The sequence below is a fragment of the Platichthys flesus genome, chromosome 10, assembly GCF_949316205.1.
Source record: "Platichthys flesus chromosome 10, fPlaFle2.1, whole genome shotgun sequence".
In the NCBI taxonomy this organism is placed as follows: domain Eukaryota; kingdom Metazoa; phylum Chordata; class Actinopteri; order Pleuronectiformes; family Pleuronectidae; genus Platichthys; species Platichthys flesus.
Window position 1 is genome coordinate 16,262,081 of NC_084954.1, and position 24,227 is coordinate 16,286,307.

At 41.4% G+C, this 24,227-nt stretch overlaps 3 protein-coding genes across 4 annotated transcripts; 2 read left to right on the plus strand and 1 right to left on the minus strand.

Annotated features, from left to right (window-relative positions):
• Window positions 1-15: 15 nt before the first annotated feature.
• Window positions 16-16,126, minus strand: ubr1 (ubiquitin protein ligase E3 component n-recognin 1). Its single transcript, XM_062396645.1, has 47 exons — window positions 15,984-16,126; window positions 13,719-13,978; window positions 13,097-13,175; window positions 12,674-12,784; window positions 11,486-11,613; window positions 11,260-11,398; window positions 11,093-11,155; window positions 10,845-10,968; window positions 10,643-10,750; window positions 10,454-10,542; window positions 10,268-10,366; window positions 9,996-10,153; window positions 9,810-9,909; window positions 9,253-9,381; window positions 8,972-9,152; window positions 8,835-8,887; window positions 8,613-8,723; window positions 8,454-8,519; window positions 8,268-8,369; window positions 8,118-8,181; window positions 7,906-8,030; window positions 7,768-7,820; window positions 7,572-7,674; window positions 7,155-7,203; window positions 6,887-7,041; window positions 6,698-6,797; window positions 6,496-6,599; window positions 6,316-6,396; window positions 5,875-6,056; window positions 5,559-5,767; window positions 5,368-5,467; window positions 5,084-5,236; window positions 4,893-4,993; window positions 4,597-4,696; window positions 4,361-4,509; window positions 4,222-4,277; window positions 4,037-4,133; window positions 3,881-3,948; window positions 3,544-3,691; window positions 3,361-3,448; window positions 2,766-2,902; window positions 2,572-2,680; window positions 2,425-2,481; window positions 2,254-2,331; window positions 2,005-2,175; window positions 1,795-1,896; window positions 16-1,259 (listed from the first exon to the last, which is right to left on the minus strand). The coding sequence occupies exons 1-47, from the start codon at window positions 16,029-16,031 to the stop codon at window positions 1,118-1,120; spliced, it is 5,229 nt and encodes a 1,742-aa protein (XP_062252629.1). The 5' UTR covers window positions 16,032-16,126; the 3' UTR covers window positions 16-1,117.
• A 328-nt stretch (window positions 16,127-16,454) lies between these two features.
• On the plus strand, window positions 16,455-21,883 carry atxn3 (ataxin 3). Its single transcript, XM_062397362.1, has 11 exons — window positions 16,455-16,571; window positions 17,806-17,970; window positions 18,062-18,106; window positions 18,208-18,293; window positions 18,398-18,464; window positions 18,539-18,626; window positions 18,705-18,834; window positions 18,968-19,131; window positions 19,258-19,414; window positions 19,633-19,697; window positions 19,805-21,883. The coding sequence occupies exons 1-11, from the start codon at window positions 16,548-16,550 to the stop codon at window positions 19,855-19,857; spliced, it is 1,044 nt and encodes a 347-aa protein (XP_062253346.1). The 5' UTR covers window positions 16,455-16,547; the 3' UTR covers window positions 19,858-21,883.
• A 48-nt stretch (window positions 21,884-21,931) lies between these two features.
• On the plus strand, window positions 21,932-24,208 carry serpina10b (serpin peptidase inhibitor, clade A (alpha-1 antiproteinase, antitrypsin), member 10b). Of its 2 annotated transcripts, XM_062397360.1 has the most exons (5): window positions 21,932-22,027; window positions 22,204-22,840; window positions 22,917-23,190; window positions 23,677-23,824; window positions 23,904-24,208. In XM_062397360.1, exons 1-5 carry the CDS (start codon window positions 22,025-22,027, stop codon window positions 24,093-24,095), a joined length of 1,254 nt encoding a protein of 417 aa, XP_062253344.1. In that variant the 5' UTR covers window positions 21,932-22,024; the 3' UTR covers window positions 24,096-24,208. The 2 variants fall into 2 exon arrangements, with proteins under 2 accessions (XP_062253344.1, XP_062253345.1); XM_062397361.1 differs by lacking the exon at window positions 21,932-22,027 and having other exon boundaries at window positions 22,039-22,840.
• The last annotated feature ends 19 nt before the right edge of the window (window positions 24,209-24,227 follow it).

Genomic DNA, 24,227 nt, shown 5'->3' on the forward strand with positions numbered 1-24,227 from the left:
CAGTTCATGTGTAGACAGGCTTTAGTGTCTTTATTCTCCACAACCTTGAAGTCTCATGTAATACTGACTTACAACACAAAAAGGAAAAAAAGAAAATGATATATTCACACATTTTTTTCCCGAACATGATAACAAAAAAAAACAAAGGTGGAAATAATGAATGAAAAAAAAATATATCATATTAGATGTTTTCAATAAAATGTACTTTTTAATGTCTTAAATAGAATATTGCAATAGTTTCTTTACTTTAAATGTTTGTTGCATGTGAAATTATCTTTATTCAATAAGTTTGAACAATTATAAAGAGTAGATATCTCATATTTCTAATTAGATTGACCTAATACCTTGTAAAGGATTATCATTGTTTAGTATAGAATCATAGCACGTATTCTTATCAATAAATGTATCTATATCAGGAAGTTCTGGAAACAGGTGAGTGTATACTTCTAACAGTATTTAAACTGTTAGAAAAATATATCCTATAAATGTTTTATTAATAGAATAATGTCAAAATGTGAGCAAAGGTGACAGTAGCATAACCTGCACCATCTATGTAATCGAGGAGCAAAACCCAAATGAGCAGGAGGTCTGATTAAACCTACACAATTTCCAAATGGCCGTATCCTCCAGTAAAGTATAACTCAACATTATATCTTATGACAAAACATTTCTACACAAAAAATAGAGAGAATGCAAAGAATTCACAGAATGAATGAGGATTCAAATCAAATACATAAAAGTGGTAACAGAAACATGCTGGTGTGGATCTGATGTTTGTCTTTATTTGAATGAGCCTCGTTGCAAACAAGATGACTCGCGGAAAAACTCCTTCTCACAGCGGACAATCAAATTAAAACAAGGCGACTTGGGTTCGCAGGTTATCCTTCATCCTCCGCTACTCTTTTCGATTGTCCCACCTCTCTGGACTCCGACAGGGCTTTTTACAAGGGAGGGGCTGGCTGCTCCGGCCTCCTTTTATCGGAGCAGGGTTGTTTGCTTGTGTGTTTGATGTGATGTGTGTTTGTGTATATAAGTGTGTAGGTGCCTCAGGGGCACTGGAGCAGAGTGTGCTCGATGGCTGTGCTCTATTTCTCGGCCACCACAGCTGGAGCTATCATCACAACATCTGCCACTCAAAGGCATACATTACGTTGACCACCTCCAGGCTGCGGGCGATTTCCTCCAGGATGCAGTGCTGCTGCCACAGCTGGTTCAGCTTCCTGTAGCGCTCGGGGCACAGGTGCAGTGGATTGCCCCTTCTGGAAATGAAAATACAGAAAGAACTCAATGAATCATGATTTCTGAAAAAAGAACTTTACAAGTAACCAACAATACAAGTGTTAAATATTTAAATGTAAATGCTGTGGTGTAGAAGTACAACACGAAAATAATCAAGGTCTAATGTATACAAATGAAGCTCTCTTGGAGTGGAGGAAGTATGTTAATTACAGCAGCTAATATTTTTCACCTGTAGGAGGCAGTATTGACATGTCTACATTAGAGTGGGGCTACCCGACCCAAAAGGGACCTGATGAGTCGGGTCAGGTTCAGAGAAATGTTTCGAGAAGATATTCTGGTTTGGTACGATCATGTTGGATGAGCTATCTACTTGATTATATTTCTATACTGCATGTGGCTGTAAATCTGGGATAACATCAGGCATGCTAATTTACTCTCAGAATCAGTTGGGTTCGGACCCAAACAATTGAGACAGAGGCTGAACTGTACATCATTTGCATCTCTAAGCAGAAGTTGTAACAAAGCACCACCTGGAGAAGCAGCGATGATTCTTACCCAAGGTGAGGATCAGTCTCTCCATAATCGTCCAGGTAAGGAGCAGGGTATGTGCTTCCTCGAGTCTTACTGGCCATCAGGATAATTTCACACTCTCTAATCCTGTCAACATGAAACAAGAAAGTGTCAAATCCATAAAAGGACACATATATATATTTTAGAGAAGACAAAATAATAATTTAATCTAAACGTCCAGGACTGATGACCCACCTCAGGAACATCCCTACACCAGCGCCACAGGTCGCAGCGTGGGCGGTGCACGCTCCCACATCTTCCCCGTCAAGCTGACTGAGACAGCAGGAGCTCTGAGAGCACAGCATGGCCCCGCAGAACAGGCACAGTGTCGGGTGCTTCCTCTCATCATCCGTCGACTTGGGACACCTGAGGACAAAAGAAGATTTAACATCCACACTTTCCTCCGAGAGATGATGAATGAAATGACTTTGACTCCCCACTTACTGGAAATGGCTTGCTTGATTGAGGAGAGCACTATAATCCTCGGGAAGATCAATCAAACGATTCCTTCTCCTGGGATATCTGAAGAAAGAGTTTATGGATTCATTTTAACCGAGATGCTTTCAATAACAAAATGAAAGTGGAGCCTTCTTTAGTACAAAATACAACATCTACCTGACTGTCTGGGTTTTGCTTTTCAGGGCTTTGGTTATAGCTGGGCTCCCGCACCACCTGAGGAAGACAAAACATTGCCATAAAACTGTTCCCCTCTTCAGCCAGTTGATCAAATACATTGGCCTTGCCTCAGTGTTGATCACTTACCTCTGCAGCAGCGGATTAACGGTGTCTCTGTGCTCCTGGAAGAGCTGGAACACATTGGAGGGTAGTGCCAAATAACTGCATAGTGCCTCCATCTGTCCTTGGGAGGTAACTTCAACAGATAAAAACCGTCAGCATGAGTGAATACATCATCACACTCTATATTAAGATGATGAAATACTCAGAGTTTGACCTACCAGAAGTACTATAAACTTCCTCTGGAGGATTTACTCCAGTAAGGCAATTGAAAAAGAGAGCAGCACAGCGCAGGAAAGGTTCGATTCCTCTCTTCACTTTTTCTGCCACAGAGCTGCCGGACACATCTGGAACCAACCTGGTGGGCAGACCACAGAACAACAAGCTGAGGACACGCAAGCTGGTTCGATTACAGACAAACCTCAGTCCCATTCTCCCTTGTATATCAAACTGCCCTCAAATCCAGCGGTCACCTAGTTTTATGTCTGCATGATCAATTGTTCTCAAAAACTAAATATTTTCTTGATTGGAGAGAAACATAAAAATAATTATTCTGAGAAATATATATATATTTTGTCCGGCACTAAATCAGGAAGGGAGAGTCCACCTCTAACTTTCACAGTGGGCTTTACAAGCTCCAACATAAACATTAGTTTACCACTATCAAAATAAAAAATATATTTAATTAAATTCTACAAGCGACTCAACTAATTCATAGATTCTATCCAACGTGATTTTTAACCACATGAATTACTTAAAATTTCAAAATAAAGGTTGTGTTCAGTATTATATCAGATAAATGTTAGAATAATTTACCTTCCAGTGTGTTGTGACACGACACTGTACAGCTCTGCAGCTGCTCTCGCCTCCTCCGTCTCCTCTCCGCAAGCCACTGGAATAAAATCTTAACAAGAAATTACAGCATTATTCAAATCGTAATATACTATTTATTAGGTAGTTCAATTTGTTTAGTGCAGCTTGTATGGTTGAGGTTTGTACCAGTAGAGGACAGGAGGACCTGGACGATGTGTGCCATGGTGACCAGGTGTAAGATGTGCAGGTGGTTGTAGGCAGAGCTGACAGCAGACGGCTGTAAGTCTACAGCCTCTTCCTGGTACAGTGAGGGTATAGACAACACCAATCCCACCTACAAAAACCAGTACACAAACATTACATACACTATCATATGGTTCTCGCACAAAGACTCTGTCAAGTTAATACAAAGGCAAATATCACCTTTAGTTTCTATCATCATGGGAGTACAAACGCAAACATGTCATTGATATCAGTAAAATGTAAAACATATTTAAAAAAGAAGACGATACTGCAGACGTACCAGAAGATGGAAGAAATCCACCTCCAGAAGGGACGGCTGGGGTTTTCTGCTCAGAACTGGAAGTAAAGCTGTGAAGAGTGACAAGGACAAATATATAATTATGACAGACTGTTACATGAATAGGATGTATTAGGAATTCTCGGCTGAGCCACGTACCCCCCAGCATGTCTGTGAAGTGCCTTTGGATTACAGCCTGAGAGCTCTTAAGTCTCTGGGATGCTGAAAACTGAACTATTGCCTTTAGACCTGCAAGCTGAAAAATGGGGAGAGGAATATCACAAACACGACCATAATTTAATAATATAGGATAGGTGTTGACTTGTGAATATGTGGCATCAAACCTGTCTGTTTTGTAAGGATCCAAACAGTGATTTGTCCTCTGCCTGCAAAATGTTTTCTGTGGAGACACACATTTAAAGATTTAAAGTTTTGTAAAAAAGGATGAAGGCAGAGAGACATGCTTAGTTTGCAAAGTCCTACCTATGGCCTGAATAGTGAAGGCACATGTATTCCAGGCCATAAGGGGCACACGAGGACACAGCTCATTGGGCGCCGTCTGCAGTCCCACCCTGTGCACCGTGGTGGCGCACACCACCAGCATCTCCACTATGCTGTCTGAGAACTTTCTCCTAAGGAGCAACAGAGAACTCAGGTCAAATTGAAACAGGAAACACGGAACCTTGATTAGTATTGAAGCGGCAAACAGTTTCACTCACGGCTCTTGAACTCCATAGCTGAGAATGGATCTAAAGTCGGGCTGTCCCTGTCCACACAGTCCCGTCTCCGCCTCTGAGCTGTTTCCTTCTGTGCTGCTATCTGCAAGAGAGAGTATGAAAACCATTCACTATCTCATGTCACAGGAATTTTACTGTCATCAAAATGTCCTTATGCCACTGAACAAACAGGCATAACGACACACTGTCATATAACCAATGTCATATAATGAAATGCTTCGTTCTGTGCCTCAGCTGTTCCCAGAGATGCAGTTATTGTTTACTCCATGTTTTCTTACCGTTATCCTGAGTGACTGACTTGAGACCTTTAATCCTGGCAGAGAGGATCTGGATCCAGCGAGGCATGGTCAAGTGATGGCCAATTATCTCTGCATTCTCACTACACACAGGAAACAAACAATAATGTCTAAGTATTTGTTCAACCAAGAGCTCAGTGCAGATTGGCCTGATAAAGCCGGACGTGACTTACTAGTTAAATGTTAATGGTTCCAGTGGGATGAGAGGGACAACGGTATTGCACAGAGACTTGCACAGGGGACACAGGTACTCCCCGTTCTCCAGGTCGATGATCAGCTCAGCGTGGAGACGATTCCTGGTCGTATTCTGGACTGCCTCAAAATATCTGAAACATATTAAAAGAAAGGTAACAATCAATATTGCCTTTTAGCTGACTACACATGGTTGAAGAGAAGGATTGTCATGATAATATTTTATTCATTCAGTAAAAATGGCCAAATGTGTTCCGTGACCTACTTCTGCCAACATATGGCGTGCATGACATGGCCACAGCTGCCAGTGTGGGTCCCTACTGACAATTCTGGAGGCATCAACAGGGGATATGTTGTCCCTGACCCTTTTAGAGAGACAGACAAAGAAAATAAGTCAGATTTCACCCATAAAACTTCAGCTTCCACTTGATAAGTGAGACGGTTGTTGAGACTGACCTTCTCCTCTGTTGGTCACAATCCTTCCTCTGCACTGTGTCAGCACCGTGGACCTCTGGACACAGGCCGTCAGTACCATCGCCGGACGCTGAGCCACCACTTCCTGCTCCTCCTGACAAAGAATGCAGGTCAGCACCTCCCTGTCAGCTGGGGTCGACCCTCGCTCTGGGCCGACGGCTACACACAGCTCCTTCTGCTCCATGGCACAGCTGGAGGAGTAAACATAACCCACACCAGAATTATTGGAATCCATTCGATGCTCGTCTTCACCTCTACTCAAAAGAAATGCATGGAGTTCTGCAATGGCTGTGCTCACCTCTCAACAGCTGTAGGAGGCTCTCCCTGTATCCCGCTGTCAGGCATGTTGTCGTACAGCATCTTGTTGGACTCGATGAAGTTCTTCTGCATTGCCGACATTTGGGCCATTATCTTCTGACGGTGGAGTTTGGCTGCCTCCGCCTTCCTCTTCCGTTCGGCCTTCTCCTTGTCCTGAACACTCTGGACCAACCAACCAAAAACAAACGAGTGGGTGAGTCTTCCCGGTGTCAGTAAGTTTCTTAAGTGTTGAGAATATTGTTTAAACAAAGGCGGGTCTCATGTTTCAGGGCATTGTCGCATGATTAAGGTTATTTGTTGCTGATGCTGGAATTTGTCTCAACGTGAAAATATTCTTTTTTGTCAACAAGCAGAGACATAAACATTAATTTTACATGAAACTGCTGATGTTTCACAATCCTCATACAGTGTTTTTTGTTACCTCCTCTGGCCTGGTTGTCTCCACACTCATGGATGCTGATGGACTGGACTTCTCTCTAAGGCACTTGACAATTTCAAACATCTAGAAGAAAAAAATAAACATAAAATTAGAATGTAAGATAAATGTCAGACCATAAGCTGATAATGCAAATGTATGACTATATTGGAAATAACAGCATACCTGTAGAGCCCATTTGACCATGTCTTTCTGAGCTTCAAGCGAGGGAAGAGCCTTAATCTTGGTCAATAGCAGGAACACAGACTTGCCGTGTTCTGACCCAATTCCTAGAAGAAAATAAGAGACGCACAATTCAAGAGTCAAAAAAATCCCAAAACCTAACAAGTACATCATTTTTGATCTGTGATCTCTGGTTTTTACTCACTGCGAGCCTTAAGGCTGAAATCGAATGTCACTTCCTCCTCTGTGCTTTCCTCAAGCTGGCTTTTCTCTTCAAGCAACGCCTGACCAATCACATGGAGGGCCTGCATGGAAAAGGTTTGCATATTGTTAAAAGCCTTTCTGACAAACAGGACAGGGTAGAGGCTGTCGATGTGAATGTCCACATGTGTACCCTCTGGATCATGGCTTCTGTCCAGTGTGTCGCCCGGTCCTCTGCAGCTCTCTGAAGGACACGTCTCAGGATGTGGATGAAAACGTCACAGCAGAGCAGACGCAAGATGTTGGAGAAATCTGGGCAGAAGGCCGGGGGCACCGGGGGACGAAGAGCTGAGAACAAAAAACAGACAATGTCAGAGGAGTTGATTCATTATCGAGCGCAGTGGAGAAGATTTAGTGTCTACAGTGGAGAGAGGCCTGAGCAGAGGAAAGCTGGCGATCACCTTTATCATTGCCCTCCTGAGTCCTCCTCTTCTTCTGTGACTCTTCTGCCTACAACAAGCGCAAAATAAGAATGAATTGAACTCTTCAACAGATGATGTGGTATATTTTAACCCATTTAGAAATGTTGCTACCTATGCTACCTTTAGGAACGGGTGCGACATTTGTGTGCTTCTCTCTTTAGAGCTGGATGAAACGTGTGCACCTTTTATGTGACGTCATTCACATGTGACTGATGAAATGTGTGTGTGTGTAGAGGGGGGGGCGAAATGCATTATGGGAAATGTAATTTGTTTTTCAGTGCTGTTTAGTAGCTTCTCAGGGGGTTGTTTATAGAGAATGTTTATGTTTTAGAGTTTGTTTTTATTCAGCATCTTTGGTCTTAATGGGTTAAAACTGCTGATGAGACGTCCTGTTACCTTGCTGTGCTGGGACCTCGAGTAATGGTAGAAGAAAGGGTTGAATTCTACCAAACGCTCTTTTTTTACTCCATACAGTCCGTGTCCTGACACTCCTGGTTTTCTATAAACAGAAGCAGAGGAGACGGATTAAACCCACGCACCCCCATCCACACAGTCCGGATTAAAATCAAGAGCTGCTTCAGTCTTTACGTACTTGAAAGTGGCTACTTTAGAAATCACCGTCTCCAGGCCTGTTTCGTGGCTTTCCTACAAAGAAAACATTTTACACTTGTTCATAATGCTGAAAACTCATTCAGTGTAATGAATTTAGATCGGGCATGATGCAACTTACATTCTCTGGCAGGCCTTTGACCAGGCTACTATGAGCCATGGGCTCGATACACAACAGGTGGACGACCTCCCTCATCGTCACATCCTCTTTGGTCACTTGACTGATCCCAGGCACAAAGCGCTCACCTGCATAGAGAGCACGGGTCAGACGCTACATTGTCATTCATATCCAGCTGAGTAATCATATTTGATGAGTAGAATGGGACACTGCACCAACTATGACGATCAGCAGGTACAACATCTCTTCCGTCAATCGATTCCACTGTACCAGCTCGTCCTAGAAAATTGGTTGTTTTTTCATTTGTGCGAATTAAGCTTGGACGCACATCATTTATTTTTCCTGAATGAATACTAAAGTGTTACCTGGTCTTTGCTCGAACAACTTCCGTTAAAATAATCAAAGAGCTCGAAACGCAGCAGGATCAGCATGAGGAAGTGGTTGGGGTCCATCTTGGAAGCAGCAATCTGTAAACAATGTGTGAGGAGGATTGTATGTTAGTACATTGTATATTGAGCATGAGCAAAATGTTATGTCTGACTGCCACCCACCTGAAGCATGACAATATCCTTGTCGTACATCTCGTCCCTGCATTTCACATCCTGGTAGTAGTAGACCTGTTCGTATGAAACAACAACGGTTAATTTATTAAATAATAACAAGCAGCGGAATGATAATAACATCTCCAGCATCTAGAGAAAGCAGCATACCTGGCTGACCAATGAAAGCCCATTTCTCCGCCACATTTCTGCTGAGACCTGAGCAGCCAGCACCACACAGCGCAGAGGATGTTCCACCAGCTGGGTGAAGTCATAAATCTCCTGCAACAGAAAGAAACAATATTATATTACATATGTCTGATACATGTGGTGCAGATTAAAAGTATTCTTTCCATACTGTGAATGCAATGTCATTGTTTCCCCATTACTTACAGGATTATCCAGATGCTCAATTGCTCCTGTTTTGCACAGAAGTACATACAAGCCTGTGGATCAGATTATACAGAGTGGTAAGTTTACATTTTACAGGAAAACATTATTTTGAAGAGTCTCAATATGAGTTTTCCTACCAGCCAGTAGTCTGGAGATAGGCAGGTGTATGCTGACTGGCTCCTGAGACACTTTGTAAGGGCGAACATGGAGAATGTGTTTGCACATGTAGTAGTCAGTGGCCTCCCTACGGAAGGGCTGGTTATTGCGCTGCATGAGTTCTTTGTGGCACTCCTTAAATGCAAGCAGCAAGATCTCGTCCTGAAAGGGCAGACATAATTAATAACTGAATACAGCAGCAACATAATGCTTCCCTCTTTAACTGTGAGGTTTTATCGTTCAAAAATTATACAAAACTCACATCAGAGGAACACCAGTCCTGAAACATGGCAAGAATGTGGCGCAGCTGAATCTGAAGAGAAAATCCAGCTTCCCACTCTGGTTCTACTGCGATGTGTTGCCCAAACTGGCGCTTCACCTCCTCCATACCCTGAAAGCGAAGTGAAAAAAAGATCCATTATTCAAACTGGTTTGTCTAGTTGCCATAACTGGACAGTTATATTTTCACCCCGGTCCGTTTGCTTGTTTGATGGTTTGTTTGTAAGCTAAATTTCGCAAAAACTATAGGACAGATTACCACATAACTGGTGGAGGGATGGGGTTATACTCTAAGTCAGGGGAGAACCCATTAAAAAAAGATTCAGATCTGCAGCCGAGTTATAGCACTCTTTTAACATTGCGAGAAATCTTTTTCACAGATTTCTCAGGGAATCATTCATGGATCTTGATGAAAACAATCAGCTTATTTAGGGGCCTGATGGATGTGAGTATGTAAAATGTGTTGCCACAAGATTAAATTCAAGGCGTCTCTTGGGTCTTGGCGGAGGAATGCGCTCTACCGAGTGCCACTCTAGTTACCTGCATGCATTTGAGAAGCCCAAGAAAGACTTTGAACCCCTCGAAGAACTGTCTCCGCAGCGCGTCAGTCCATGTATAGGGTTTACTGATCAGAATATATCTGAGAAGAGAAAAGTCACATCTTTAACAAGGAATCGATAGAGTCAGGAGGAACTCATTTGCTATAACTGCTGCCTGCATAATCACCTGAGGTCGTGGAAGATGACCTGGATGCGTGAGAACTTGTCTGAGTTGTAGCCGAGGAAGAAGAAGCGATTGTTGTCGTCCAGGTGTTCACGCAGCAAATCCATAACGGTGTCGACTACCACCTTTATGACATTGCCCTCTTCAATCAGCTGTCTGGCCTAGAGAAGAGATTTGAAGTTAATACATGGCACTTAAACAATCTGTCTGCATGACAGAATAAATATTAATGATATGCCTTACCTACACTACGATATAATATCTAGAGAACATACCAGGGTGGGTACAGTGAAGATTTGAACAGACAGAGCAGTGATGGATATATTCCTCTCATGGTCATCATTGATGAAATCCTTCTGCAGCTGCTTATAGTACTGAAAAGATCAAGACAGGAAATATATTCAATTACATTATAATGATTTCTTAAAAGTTTTAGAACTATTATTTCAATGTTCTTTTACCTTTGTAAACTCAATTGCAAAATGCCTTTTGAACTCTGTCTCCATTAGCATGCTGCAGAAAATCAGCTCATGTACAATCTTGCGAGCTCCTTTAGAAAAACCAGAAAAAAATGTCTCGTTAGTGTCACAAAGAAATGAGTTGAGATAAACCTACAACTCTGTGTGAAAATCAAACTCCGATCTACTCGCCTTTGTACATCCTGGCGTCGTGCAGCATGAGTTTGCTGATGAAACACGGGAGGTCTCTATCCGTGTCTGGCTCAAGGGCCACCTGACAGAAAGCCTGTCTGAAGCCGGCTGCACAACAAACACAGGTTCACATGAATACACATGAATATTCAAATGAACGTGAAGCAGTGTGGTATGGTGTTGTTACAACGGCAGCAGTTACCTGAGTAACCGATGATCTTTTGAAACCAGGAGCCGAGACGCAGGGCAAAAGACTGATGAGCCATGATGGCAGCTTGAAGGATCTCCACGCGCAGAGGCTGCAGGGAAATGTGCTCCGAGTTCGACTGTAACATGCCAGTAACAAAGTAAAAAAAATGGAACAAAGATGAACTTTGACTGAAGACTAATTACAATGCGAAATTTCTAAATGAGCTTTAAATAGGTGTAGAGTCAGTAGCTGGTATTTACCCTGATAAGGTCTTTTGCTTGCTGACATGAGCGAAGGGTTCCTCTCTTTACTGCACGCCGACCCTGTGCAAGAGATGAGAGTGCAATTAAGAGAACTGATTCAGATCAACTTTCTTTTGACAGGAATGTAAACGAAAGGTCGAGAGCAGTTAAAATCATTATTATACCTCCTTGTCAATAAGTGCTGTGTGCGTCTGTGCTTCAGCCTGATCACAGTTGACAGAACGCTGCAGGGTGTAGATGACATGGTCGTACGAGTGGTGCTCGTCGTTGTATAGAACACAGTAGTATGCATTTTCTTTTTGTCTGCATGGATGAAGAAAGATAACATCAGGGTTGTGCTGTGTGCTAATACATATGCAATTATGAATTCTCAAGTAATCAGACATGTACCGGGGCTGGAGCTCCGCTGGCAGATCGAAGCTCTCCTCCCACACCAGGAAATCTGTGATGTATTGCAACAGAACCTGGAACAGCTTCTCAGCACGCCCATAGAGCTCAGGCTCCAGCACACACTCATCCTGCACAAAATCAGAGAATCGCACAGGAATCACTATGTAGAGCAGTCTCAGGAGGTGTCTTGCTCCAGAATCCAGAACCTTTCTCACATCCACGTGACACAGTTTTGAGTAACATTGATAGAAAACATGGAGTGATGTTTCTGCAAATTAAACATCTTTTTTAAACTGAAAAAATGCCCTTTGCAACCTTTACTAATTCGCCATTTCCTGTGTCACAACTGGTGACACAGTAAAATGACAGAGAATTAGTCTAAAAATGTTTCTTATGAAGAGCCAAACATGCAGCTGACCTGGTCAAAATAACATAAAATCCCCTGAGAGCAAACATTCCACATGGCAGCTAAGTATTTCATACAAATGTCTGACATTTAACACACTAACTAAACTGAACATACAGTGAGTCTGTGCATTTACACCAGTCACGACGTCACACCGCTGTGTGAGAATAAGCGCTTTGAAATCTACCACAATCCAAACAACAAGAGGTCTGACACAGAATGATGGGTTTTCGTGTTCAGCATGGAGAAGCAATTGTGGTCATGTGGTTCAGATCTGGTGTAGAAAACACAAGGCGGCCTGCCAGAGCGGGGCCAGCGATGTCTTTGTTAATGAAGGCACCTGCTGTTTATGACAGAGCCGCCAAGCTCTACGTCTGCTCAAAGCCCCTGAGTGTGATCTTATCAGAGGAAAGCCCAAATACTGTGACCAGCAAAGAAAGGGCAGACAAACAACCTGCTCAACAACCAATCATCACGCTGTGTTCCAGCAGCAGTTTGGTAGGAGAAAGTGTCGACTGAGCACATCCCTGCACTGTTCAGCCATGATGTAACACCAACTGTTTTCCACCAGCTTACTGTATGTGCTCTTTATCAGCCTCCCCATCGCTTAACCAACTTGTTCATTTTCTGTGTTCTTTTTTTCATTTCCGTAACGAAAGTCACACGCGAGAGAGCAGCACCCACAACTAAGATGAGAAAATAAGCATTCTGGGGTACACTGACACAGAATGGGACACGTACGCCCCTCCCACATCCCTCTTCCGCTCTGTTATTCAACTCACCGTTACCATGGCAGTGGCTGCCCCTGGGTCGTGTTTGGAGCAACAGGGGCCAATCTTCCAGGCCTCTACATCCCCGCAATCACAGAACCCCCCTCCTGATGACGCATGCATCTGGGAATATAAACACACATACTGTACTGTCACTGACAGCAGTTATCTTCAACAATAGCTGTAGCTGTGGGAATCCATGACTATGGTTGAACATAAAAGGCCTATAATGATTTAAAATTAAACAAACATTGATGTTTGTGGATCTACAAATATGTTGTATATTTTCCCCCAAAGTTTCAGGGGCATACTGGAGAATCTTCCAGTTGACATTTAGTGCACTGAATATTACAGAGACTAGAAAAGGGATAATTAAGGAGGCTTTATTATGTGATGTCAAATTCAAAATATATAAATATTTATAGTGATACCTACCTTGTAACGATGGCTTTTGTGTAGACTATTCTGGAAGCAATCCATGCACAGGACACAAGTGGGATCTATTGCACAATCCCTGTGGAGGAAGTAGATTTGTTATTGTCAAGAGAAATGTATCATCTGAGGTTGAAGATGTGAAACTACAGTCAGTGTTGTTCGCTGTAATCAAACTGAAATGCAAACTGACTTTGTTTTATGTGAACATCCGTGGTAGAAAATTTATCAGCATTATAGGAACTTTTGGGGGGTTTGTGTTGATACTGATATACTGTCCTTGGCTTTGTTATTGATTGAAGTATAATTTGCTTGGAAAAATAAAAAGAGAAATTGACAATAACTTAACAAATGTATACATGTATGGGAGTAATACAGCCCTTCATATTATAAAGGTTCACTCAGACTGCACCACACTAAAACCTGAGAGCTTTATGCTCATTAAATATGTATTTCTTAAATTTGGCCTGAAAACTATGGTATTATAACTTGAATATATTGAGATAATCACCAAAACAAGATTTTTTTCACCTACATGATCTCAACATGAGTATTTTATCAGTATTTGTTTTATTATTGAAGTTGCAGCTATTTTATAACAGAAGATCAGAAGGTCTGTTCATACCTGCAGGAGTAGACAGTCTCTCCCTCTTTGAAGACACGTCCACAGAGCTGTGACGAGGCGCTGTCATTCTTGAGCTTCTCCAAACCCTCCAGAGGATCTTCTCCAAAGAGGAAACACTCCAAAGGGAGGAAGAGTCGGCTCTGAATGATCTCCTCTTTCTCCTGAGGGCCGAAGTCTTTCTTCAGGCAGAAGATCTGAGGCACCTGCTCCTTCAGGTAGCGGAGCAGCTCCGCCCTGCTGTCTGCAGCCTCCAGCCATTCCTGAGGACAACAGAGAAGAGACAGACAAGGATTAGTCTATATTCTCATAGTAAAATGCTGATTCATATTTACCATGAGAAGGGTTGGGCAGTAATGGATTCTATTTGTTCAAAATTACATAATATTCCGAAAAAACAAGTAACTATAATCAACCCACATTACATTTGAAAAACATTTGTAATTGGATCATATTAACTATACTATGGATTACCTTATGTTTGGTTTTTTAAAGGATTAAAGTGCCATGATAATTATGCTGTTAACTATTGAAAATGCACATATGACGAACAAATACTAAATATGCAAAAAGCTAAATGTGATGAAAGAAAATTTGTGGAGAAAAAATGTGAAGCTCTGTCCATTTATTCAGAATAAGGGGCAATATATTCAATGTTTGATGTATAGGTAATTTTTTTTCAATAATCCAACAGGATTGTGTTAGTAATAATAACAAACGTGTCATCTATATTCAGTACCTAACTACATTTCAATGTAATACGATCAGACCCCACCCAGCTGAGGAGTAAACTAACACTTTCTCTTTGTTTGTCACTTGGCTGATGCCACAAGGAACAAAAATATGCAGGTGTTTCGGGTAACTTAAGCCATTGGTAAGGAGTTAGTCAAACTCTTTCCTCCTGTTCAGTTACAGAAGTTTTGACACTTCTTGTATGAGCTGGCAGCTGAATGAAAAACACAAAGTGCAGGCACAGGCTTGTTGAAGTGGTCTGATATCTGTGTGGCAAGAATTATAAATACAGTTATCATCTGCATAGCATGTTATCGAGTATAAAGTTACCACACAAGTGTTACAAAAATGATGCTTTGACTACCATTCAAAACTCACCTAGTTACTGACAGGTAACTAGATTTCTTTGGAAGTTCAATATTAATGACCACAGGAAAATGTTCAGAGGTGTGGCGCAATCTGATTTACATAAAGGTCGAACAAGTGGAGAATACTGTCATTGACGTAAGTGTCAGCTGCCAGTAGTAATAGTTTTATGGGGACCACAGCTATGAGGAAATAAACTTCAAAATGTGTCGCCACATCGTAGTTGATAAGAATCTGTCATGGCGAGCTAAACCAAACAGAAGCGAAAATACAAGAAGGAAATACACAAACACTCAAAAATACACCAGAGTATAAAACACAGTAGTCAAATAATAAATTCTAACTGTTTATATGAAATGGGCAAACATTGAAAATAAATAAAGTCTACATATGCAGATTCTGCATAATCTTTTTCAATGGCAAAAAAAACCCATAATCACTGTACTTTGTATGTACATATATATATATATATATATATATATATATATATATACATACACACATAATGTATTTCTACTGCATTTGGTTTGTTGTTGCAATAATGATGCGTTTGTTTCACAACATTAACAACATCAATGGCGGCAGTGACATCATGTCGGTAAATCTACAGCAAACTCGGTCAACCAGAGATTAAATCATTTTAATAGTTTACAGTGAGGGCCGGAGTTTAAACAGACTCCATCAACAACAACAACACCCTACGTGCCGGTGTCCCGCTTGCCGGACTTCCTCAGTGAACTCGACTCCACTGACACGACCCTGCGGGAGAGTGAGAAGCCGAGAAACGTCCTAAACTCATGGCTAACTCATGTTGAGGCGCTTTGGACAAAAGCGAGCGACCCAAAACACCAGCGTCTGGAGATAAACACAGCACAGACAGCGCTGACACATCCCCCCTGGCTTACTTATCTCATACCCGATAAGACCTGACTCCAAACCCACGGTCACGCACGGACTGTTTGTGTTGATGTGGAAAATCCTCCGCAGAGACGTTTTAATGGTAGGCAGCTAGCACGGGAGCTAGCCGCCTCTGCTAGCCCGGTACGCGTTATCCCCCCCAGTTCGCCGCCGGACCGTGTCGTCCAGGGGAACCGACACGTTTCACCCCGGTGTTGGGTCTCGGGGTCACGGGGGTCGCTGTCAGGTGTATTCGCTGTGGGGAAGTCCTACCTTGCTGGGGTCTTGCAGTCCGTCTGAGGATCTCTCACCGTCCGCCATGTTCCATTTGCCGTAAAAGAAGTGTCGCTAGGAGACTGTTCCCCTTGTAATCAAAACCTTTTGCGACGCTGCCAGACCAGAACCCCGATAAATACCAGAGACATATAATCAATCACTATTTAGTTTATTGATCACATTGGACATGTTTTTTTTTTTTTTAAACGAGCGTATTCACAATTGTAAACTGCCTCTTGGCAAAATACACATATTGTAAACAAGAAAAATTCGCCCTCTTGTGGTGGTTTATGGTTGTTTTCAATGCTGATATATCCCGGATTTGCTCTAACAATAGCTTAAAAACAACAGTGTGTGTAATCAGTGTGTTTGTGTTGATTACTTTTTCTGTTTAACAGTGTGTGTTATTACTGTGATAGAGTATAAATGTACTAGTCCGTCTATGGAAATTTGGAAAGAGGTGTAGCACCGAGCCGCTAGATGGCGCTGCTCGGGATCGCTCCCTTGATGAACACAGCGGCGCTGGAGGTCAGAGGTGAATGTTTGACAGAAAGCTGAAACATGGATTCCATATTTCATGAGAAAGTAAGTTGAGATGATGACTTTAAAACGTGTAACGCGTAGCTAACCGGTCGTGTTTACGCGGAAAACCAGCCGCAGCTCACGGCGGCCTTTAGTTTCCCGGTGATGAGAGATTTGTGCTGGTGCTTGTCAGTGTTGTGGTCCTGGCAGCTAGCATGCTAACTGCACCTGCTAGTCAGAGAATGGAAAGTTTTCTTTGCAGCGCATACAAAGCTTTGTTGTAGCTTCGAGGATGTGACCTGCGTGGAGCTGATGAACGACTCGGTTTGACTTATCTGTGCGCTGATTCGATTTGCGAGAAGATGTTTGTGTTGTTTACGTAAGCTGAGCTAACTTAGCTCCACTGGTGTGTGGCTGTTATCATGGGGACAGAAAAAAAAAACCATTCGATTTTAAGTCGAGTTTACTGATCCAGGCTGTTTCTCATGACTCAGTTATTTCCAAAATAAAAAGCAAAGACCAATCTATGACGAAACGAAAGCGCTGAAAATAACTAATTATTTTGAATTGATCATTTTTAGGTGAAAATCTAAAATATTCAAAGTAGTAAATGACGAACTGAAAATAAAATGGAATAAGACAAAAAATATAAAAGTACAAATGAACAATAATTAAATCTGTGTGTGTGAGGAAAGTGACAAACATTTGAGTATAGGGGTACTATTTATCCACACCCTAATTAACAGTTTGTTTATATGTTTTTAATGTGCTTTTAAAAGTAAAAACTGTTGAAAGCTCCACAGGCTAATTTAGTTTATTCTAGTTATTGTGAGGAGACCTTTACCTGATGACCTAAGGGGTCTAACATGTGTGTATTCAATGAGCATGCCATTAAGTTAAAAGGAAGCTATGCCTTTCATAGATTTAAAATAATAAGACATATTTCAAAATCAATCCTTTTGTTTTGCTGGGGCCAGTGTAGAGAAGGTACAATAGGGGTAATGTACTCAAATCATTTGGTTTTAGTTCAAACTCCGTCTGCCACATTCTAGATAAACTGCAGTTTGTTTAATACCCGCTTTGTCAATAAAGTGTATTACAGCAGTTGAGTAAATGTGAAATAGAAGCATGAACTAGCATCCCTAGTCTAGCTCAGACAGGGAGCATCTAAGTTTAGCTATACTTCTAAGACGTGTGCATCTTGAAATTCAACTCAGGGCATTAAATCACTCTCTTAACTAGTCTTTGGTCTGTGTACTGTCGTGCTATATGCGTATAATCACTCCTGTCTTTGTAGCAAGAGGGCTCTCTGTGCGCCCAGCACTGCCTCAACAACCTCCTGCAGGGTGAGTATTTCACTCCTGTGGACCTGTCCTCCATCGCTCACCAGCTCGATGAAGAGGAGAGGATGAGGATGGCCGAGGGAGGTATGGCCAGCGAGGAGTACAGGACGTTCTTACAGGTGAGGAGATACAGAAAGTGGATGTTGGTGGAGCATATTCAGTTACCATAAAGGGACTAAATTTATGTTTTTATATATGACGTGTTTTTAGCAACCATCTGGGAACATGGATGACAGTGGGTTCTTTTCAATACAAGTGAGTAAAGGACATTCGCATTTTATTGTAACAGAAAAATAACAATTATTTATTTATAAATAGGGAATGTCAATAACCCTATTTACTATCTAACCTCCTAGGTTATTAGCAATGCCCTGAGTGTGTGGGGCTTGGAGCTGATCCTCTTCAACAGCCGGGAGTACCAGAGCTTGTTGATAAATCCAATGTAAGGTTTCTCTTTCAGAACTTCATTTGTCAGATGGCTAAATATGTAATTCCGTAACTGCTTTACACTTTAAGCTGATGGTAACAGCTTTTTTCCTGTTTCAGAAACGAGAATGCCTTTATTTGCAACTACAAGGAGCACTGGTTTACTGTACGCAAACTAGGACAACAGGTATGAGTCTTTAATCTACATAAACAAGTTTAGTGCTTGTTTTATTTAAAGCACTGTTTTCTCTTTTTTGGCAGTGGTTTAACCTGAATTCATTGTTGACTGGACCAGAGCTGATATCAGACACCTATCTAGCCCTTTTCCTTGCACAGCTACAACAAGAAGGTTTCGTAATACTGACTTATTTAGAGCTTTATTAGATGATGCAAAGCGGAAAATAATAAAAAATTTGTGTTTGTGCAGGTTATTCCATATTTGTGATTCGAGGAAACCTCCCTGAGTGTGAGGCAGATCAGATCCTTCGGATCATGAGAGTGCAGCAGCAGCAGCGGCCCAGGCTCATTGGAGAGGACGAGGCCCAGACAAGTGCAGGGTGTGTACCGAATGTGATCGTTCAATGTAGAGGATGCGTATATTACTCAAAAAGGACTGTCTTAGTTTCATACTACTTTGGATACACTTTTGATTTACTTGTGGCAACTGATCAAACCTTGTTCTGTGAGCAGCAGGCCAGCAGCTGTGGGCCAGGCAGAGATGAACTTTGGTGTGGAGGATGAGGTTGTGGATGAAGATGACGAACTGAAGAGAGCCCTGGCACTTAGCAGACAGGACATAGATGTAGAAGATGAGGAGGCTGATCTTCGCAGGGCCATACAGCTCAGCATGCAAGGTAAACAATGATTCATTCAGCGGTTTTAAATTTAAATATATTTTCCCTATTTTCACAAATCTTATTCTAAGTTCACAGGTTGGAGTCATAACGTTTTGACTGTTGTTTCTATTTTGGTTTTGTTAGGAGCAGTGATGAGCAACACATCTCCAGAGTGTGAAGTGGGAGCTGTGAAATTAGGCAGTCAGGCAGCAGGGAGTTCTGCAGGAGGTCAAAGAGTAGGCCAAAGCGATGCTCTCACAGCCGAGGAACTGAGGAAGAGGAGACAAGCCTACTTTGATCGGTAGGTTCAGCTGCATGTCTGCACGGTGGACATCGAATTGTAAACAACTGCAATACTCGATATAGGCAGAAACAACGCCATTGTAAATTCAAGTACAATTTGAGGTTGTGTGTGTCCTGTGTGAATAGTTGTATTCATGATTTTGCATCCACCCCATTTAAGTGCATTGAAAATGTAAGAAACAGATTTGAAACAAATTCTCTGTGTTGACTGTTTAGGCAGCAGCAACAAGCTCAGCCGAACAATCCTCAACAACCAGACATAAACTCAGTAGGTGGCTCAGGTGAGTGCATCAGATTTATTTATCTACAGATTTATAAAAATGATTTATTTAATGTCCCTCCAGTAACATATGTAAGATACTATCTTGTGCTGTCCTTCCTCTTCTAGGATCTGTCAACACTGGCTCTGAGGAGGACCAACAACAAAAGCTCGGACAGTGATGGTGTGGATGATCTGCCTGTGTTGTTTACCAGCTGCCTGGATGGCCTCCCCATACAGGGGGTAGCTTTGCTCCTTCCTCTAACCTTTTGCACGTGCGAACGTAAGGACAGTTAGGAAGCTGACACGTTTCCCCCGATTAGTTCGCAACAGAGGCTTCAGAGAAGACAACAATGACAAAGAACAATGACAAAGTAAAGGCAGTAGTTAGTCTAATCTAACTCAGTAGGGCACTTGGGCTGGGAAAAGGGTGACCACAGAACTCATGATGCAGTTAATCCAAGTTTGCAATTGCCTTTGTACCATGGCGCCTTCTATTTCTATTGTGTGTTTTTTTATTCTTGTTTATTCTCTGGAAGAGAAGGAAAAGAATCTTCAGCATACAATACAAAGGGTGTGTTTACTTGCTTGGTGTGAATACATGCAGAGACAGATGCTCTGTGAAAGCCACAGGAGACCAGTGTAAAGCCCACACGTGAAAGCATGATTAGAGAATGACAGAGCCCACTTACCTTTGTATTGGACTTGGGTTTTTGGTCATAAGATGTGATTTCTAGTACTCACCCCAGAACATGTGTGGTTTTCAAATCCTTTTATTTTTTGCAATGTACTGAAAGTCTGTAACAACCTTTAGCCAGCGGCACTAATACGTGTGGGTCATTTATTCCTGACATCATCAATCATTTTACTTGAACGCTGACGAGTGAATTCCGAAGGTATTTAGACAACAACATATTTTTGACGTTGTGGCTTTCATTTTACCTTTAAGATCATAACCAGGTGTCATGAAATGAAATATTTCAAAGCCTATAAACAGGGTGTTTTGTCAAGTTTGGCTTGATAGTTGAAAATGATTCCATAGAGCTATTTGTCAAATCTAGGACACCTTTAACTGATGGATATTTTACATATCTTGTGTAGAATAAGTTGACATATAATCGGGATCAAAATCATCTATATCACACTGCAGCTGAAAGATAAATACATTATTAATTTTAACAGCACATTATAATCACATACAAATTCAAAATAGTCTGTTTTTGACTTCACATGTTGTTTCCCTTCATCAGTATTTTGTCACGAACTGTAAAGGGAATTCATTTTAAGAAAAGATTGTTCAAATTCCCTTAGACATCACAGTTTACTGTTACGTTCCCTGAAATACTTGTTGCACTTGTTTGAAATGTCCTGTATTGCCATAATACAGAGTAGTGTTGTTCATATGAGCTGTACAAAGATGCATTCATTTGCACTGAGGTTGTCAAGGGTTCACGCTATTGGCTGATTGATGAGCAGAATTAACAGTAAAATATCAAGGAAGAGGGTGGACTGTTATTTAACCTCATGATTTATATAATGTTAAATCCAAAGAACCAACCAAAACATCAAAAATGTGTCCATATACATACACTTAGAAGATTTCATTCATTTTTGTCTTCTAAATCAATTCTGAACATTACTTGTTTAAAATTGCTCATGTTTTCCTGAAAAACAGAATCAGGTTACAACGCACGATTGAAATGAATAAACCATATTATGGCATTAATACAATTACATTTGTTTACAGTTAGAGAGTCTTCTGGAACCGTTCAGCATGGATAGAGCTTAATGCCTCCACTAAAGAGCTGGATGTCATGTAAAGTTTGACTTTTGGTACTGGACGACTGATTCCATGATAGTTGTTTTGTTTGTTTGTTATTCTTTTTGATCTGTAAGGCTTTTTTTTATATTTAAAATACACTTGTGAAACAGTATAAAATGTTTTTAGTTAGGTTTTTATCATTACATTATTTTTCACTCACTGCATTCTATCAATAGTTCTAATTCATGATTTTTGTCATAGGTCACATGTTGCCACAGCACACTCTTTTGTTAAATGCATTAGTTGTTGTTCCAGGATTAAAGTGATATTCACTCCTCAAGCTTGCCTTGCGTCTAAGGAGATCATGTGTTCACCACTGTCAATTTCTTTGTGGTTGGTTTGTTTGTTTGTGAGCAAGATTAAAAAAAAAAACGATTGGCCCTGTCTGTTTGATAAACAGCTATGACTAAATCTGGATCAACACAACAGGCCACGGGTCGTGGTTAATGGATAACACTCAGAGCACACTTGCACTTTGTTTCCCCAAATAAGAGATGGAGCTTTCAGACGCAGTATTTCACAGCTGAATGGTACGTATGCCAGATGGTGCATTTTGGAGAAGTGTATTTCAGTGACGACTATCTGTTTCATTTTAGAATTTATTCTAAAAGTATTTGTGGTCATTTGCATGGGTCAAAGTTAGCAGCAGCGTTTCACTTGTGCTTTTTTAACCGTTTTTTGACGTCTACATGTCTGCGTGTTTCAGGTTGTTCCTTCAAACCTTCCTAGACTTGGCATTATGGCTTTAGACAAAATGAAGATGGGGTTGATTTGTATTCTATCCTACATGTGCTTCCTCATTCCTCTCCACCAAGCACAACTTCCAAGTGCCACCATCTCAGATCTTTCTTTCAAAAACATGGACTTTGCCATGAAGCTTTACAGAAAAATATCCAGTTACAACGACAAGAACATATTTTTCTCCCCCCTGAGCATCTCGACCAGTTTCAGCGCTCTCTTGATGGCTTCTGACGGCGTCACCCGCGAGGAGTTGCTCAAGGGTCTCAACCTGGAGCAGCTCGAGACGGCTAACCAGCCAGAACTCATCCCGAGACTTTTCCAGCTCCTTCACGAGAACATCACACAGAACGGATCGCTGAAACTGGAAGAAGGCCTGGCCCTCTTCGTTCACCAGCATTTTGAGGTGGCAAAGAATTTTGAAAACCAGATCAAGACGTTTTTTGATGCTGACATTAAAACTGTAGATTTCACAGACCAAGAGGCAAGTGTCAAGTTCATCAATGAATACGTCAAGAAAAAGACTGAGGGCAACGTGACAGAGATTATATCAAGCCTGGACGCACAGACCCAGCTCATGTTAATCAACACAATTTTCTTCCGGGGTAAGATCAATCACTTTGACTACTCTGTATTGATTATAGATTTTCTTTTCTTTAAGAAGTGTAACGTCTTTCACAGGAGCCTGGGAGTTGCCATTCGACCCCAGTGACACTCAAAGTTATTCCTTCTTCATCGATAACTATAACATTGTGCAAGTGCCCACGATGTTCCGATTGGATAAGTTCTATATGACAGACGACATCCCACTCGGAGCCAAAGTGCTGAAGCTGCCATACAAGAACGGTGTCTCCATGCTCATCCTGCTACCCAACAAAGGCGTCGACTACACTGTAATCGATGATCAGATCACTGCTCGCAGGTTCCTCAAGTGGGTCAGAAAACTGCAAAAAACGTAAGAGCGTTATATCTTTTATTAGCTTTAATGCTATTTTATCATTCACATTCTGTCCTGAAAATAAAGTTGTTGAGCCAACAGACAAAACAAATTTAAGTTATACGAACACATTTGCTAACTCAAATTTAAAAATGTTTTTATTCCCTTGTGTGTTACTGATTTAATACTTTTTTTAAGCTGTTGCTATTGTTTTAAATTTGACATGACAAACTGCGATGATAGCTTGCTCAGTTAAATTAAATCAATATAATGTTTTACATTAAATAAATTAATAAAGTTTATTCAGGTTTATTTATTTATTCCATACATTTTTTTAAGTAGGCGACAAATCTTTTTCCAGAGTGTTTAGCTGTTATGGCGACTAACTTGGTGACAACTTCTCTAAAAGGTGCTATGACAAGAATCTAGCAACAAGAGTGCCAATTAATTGAATAGACATCATACAAGCATCTACTCAACATGTCTACTGCGTTGTGTACTCAGCAAACTGGAGGTCAGCATGCCCAAATTCAAGATGGAGCAGTCGTATTCCCTGCACCACATCCTACCAGACATGGGCATGCCCAGTATCTTCAGTAATTCAGCTAATTTGACCAGGCTGAGTAAGGATGATCCCATCAAAGTGTCAGAGGTTGGTTTTCAATGTCAACAACATATTGACTAAATCCAGACGGCAGAAGATGACTTTTGCCTCTCCTGTTAATCCGCAGGTGCTGCACAAGGCTGTGATTGACGTGGATGAAACTGGGACCACGGCAGCAGCTGCCACAGCCACCGGCATTACCGGGCATTCCTTACCCCAGACATTCACTATCAACAGGCCATTTTTCTTCTTCATATATCATGAGGACACAAACACTCTGCTGTTCATGGGTCGGGTGATTGACCCCACCAAAAACTAGTATTTCTTTATGCAGGCTTCCTGAAAGCTTGATGGTTCTAAATACTTGTTTTGGTCTGTTTTTGTAAAAGAACAACATATATATGATCAATGTTAATAAAGACTTTACATTGACGTGTCTTTCTATGAGATT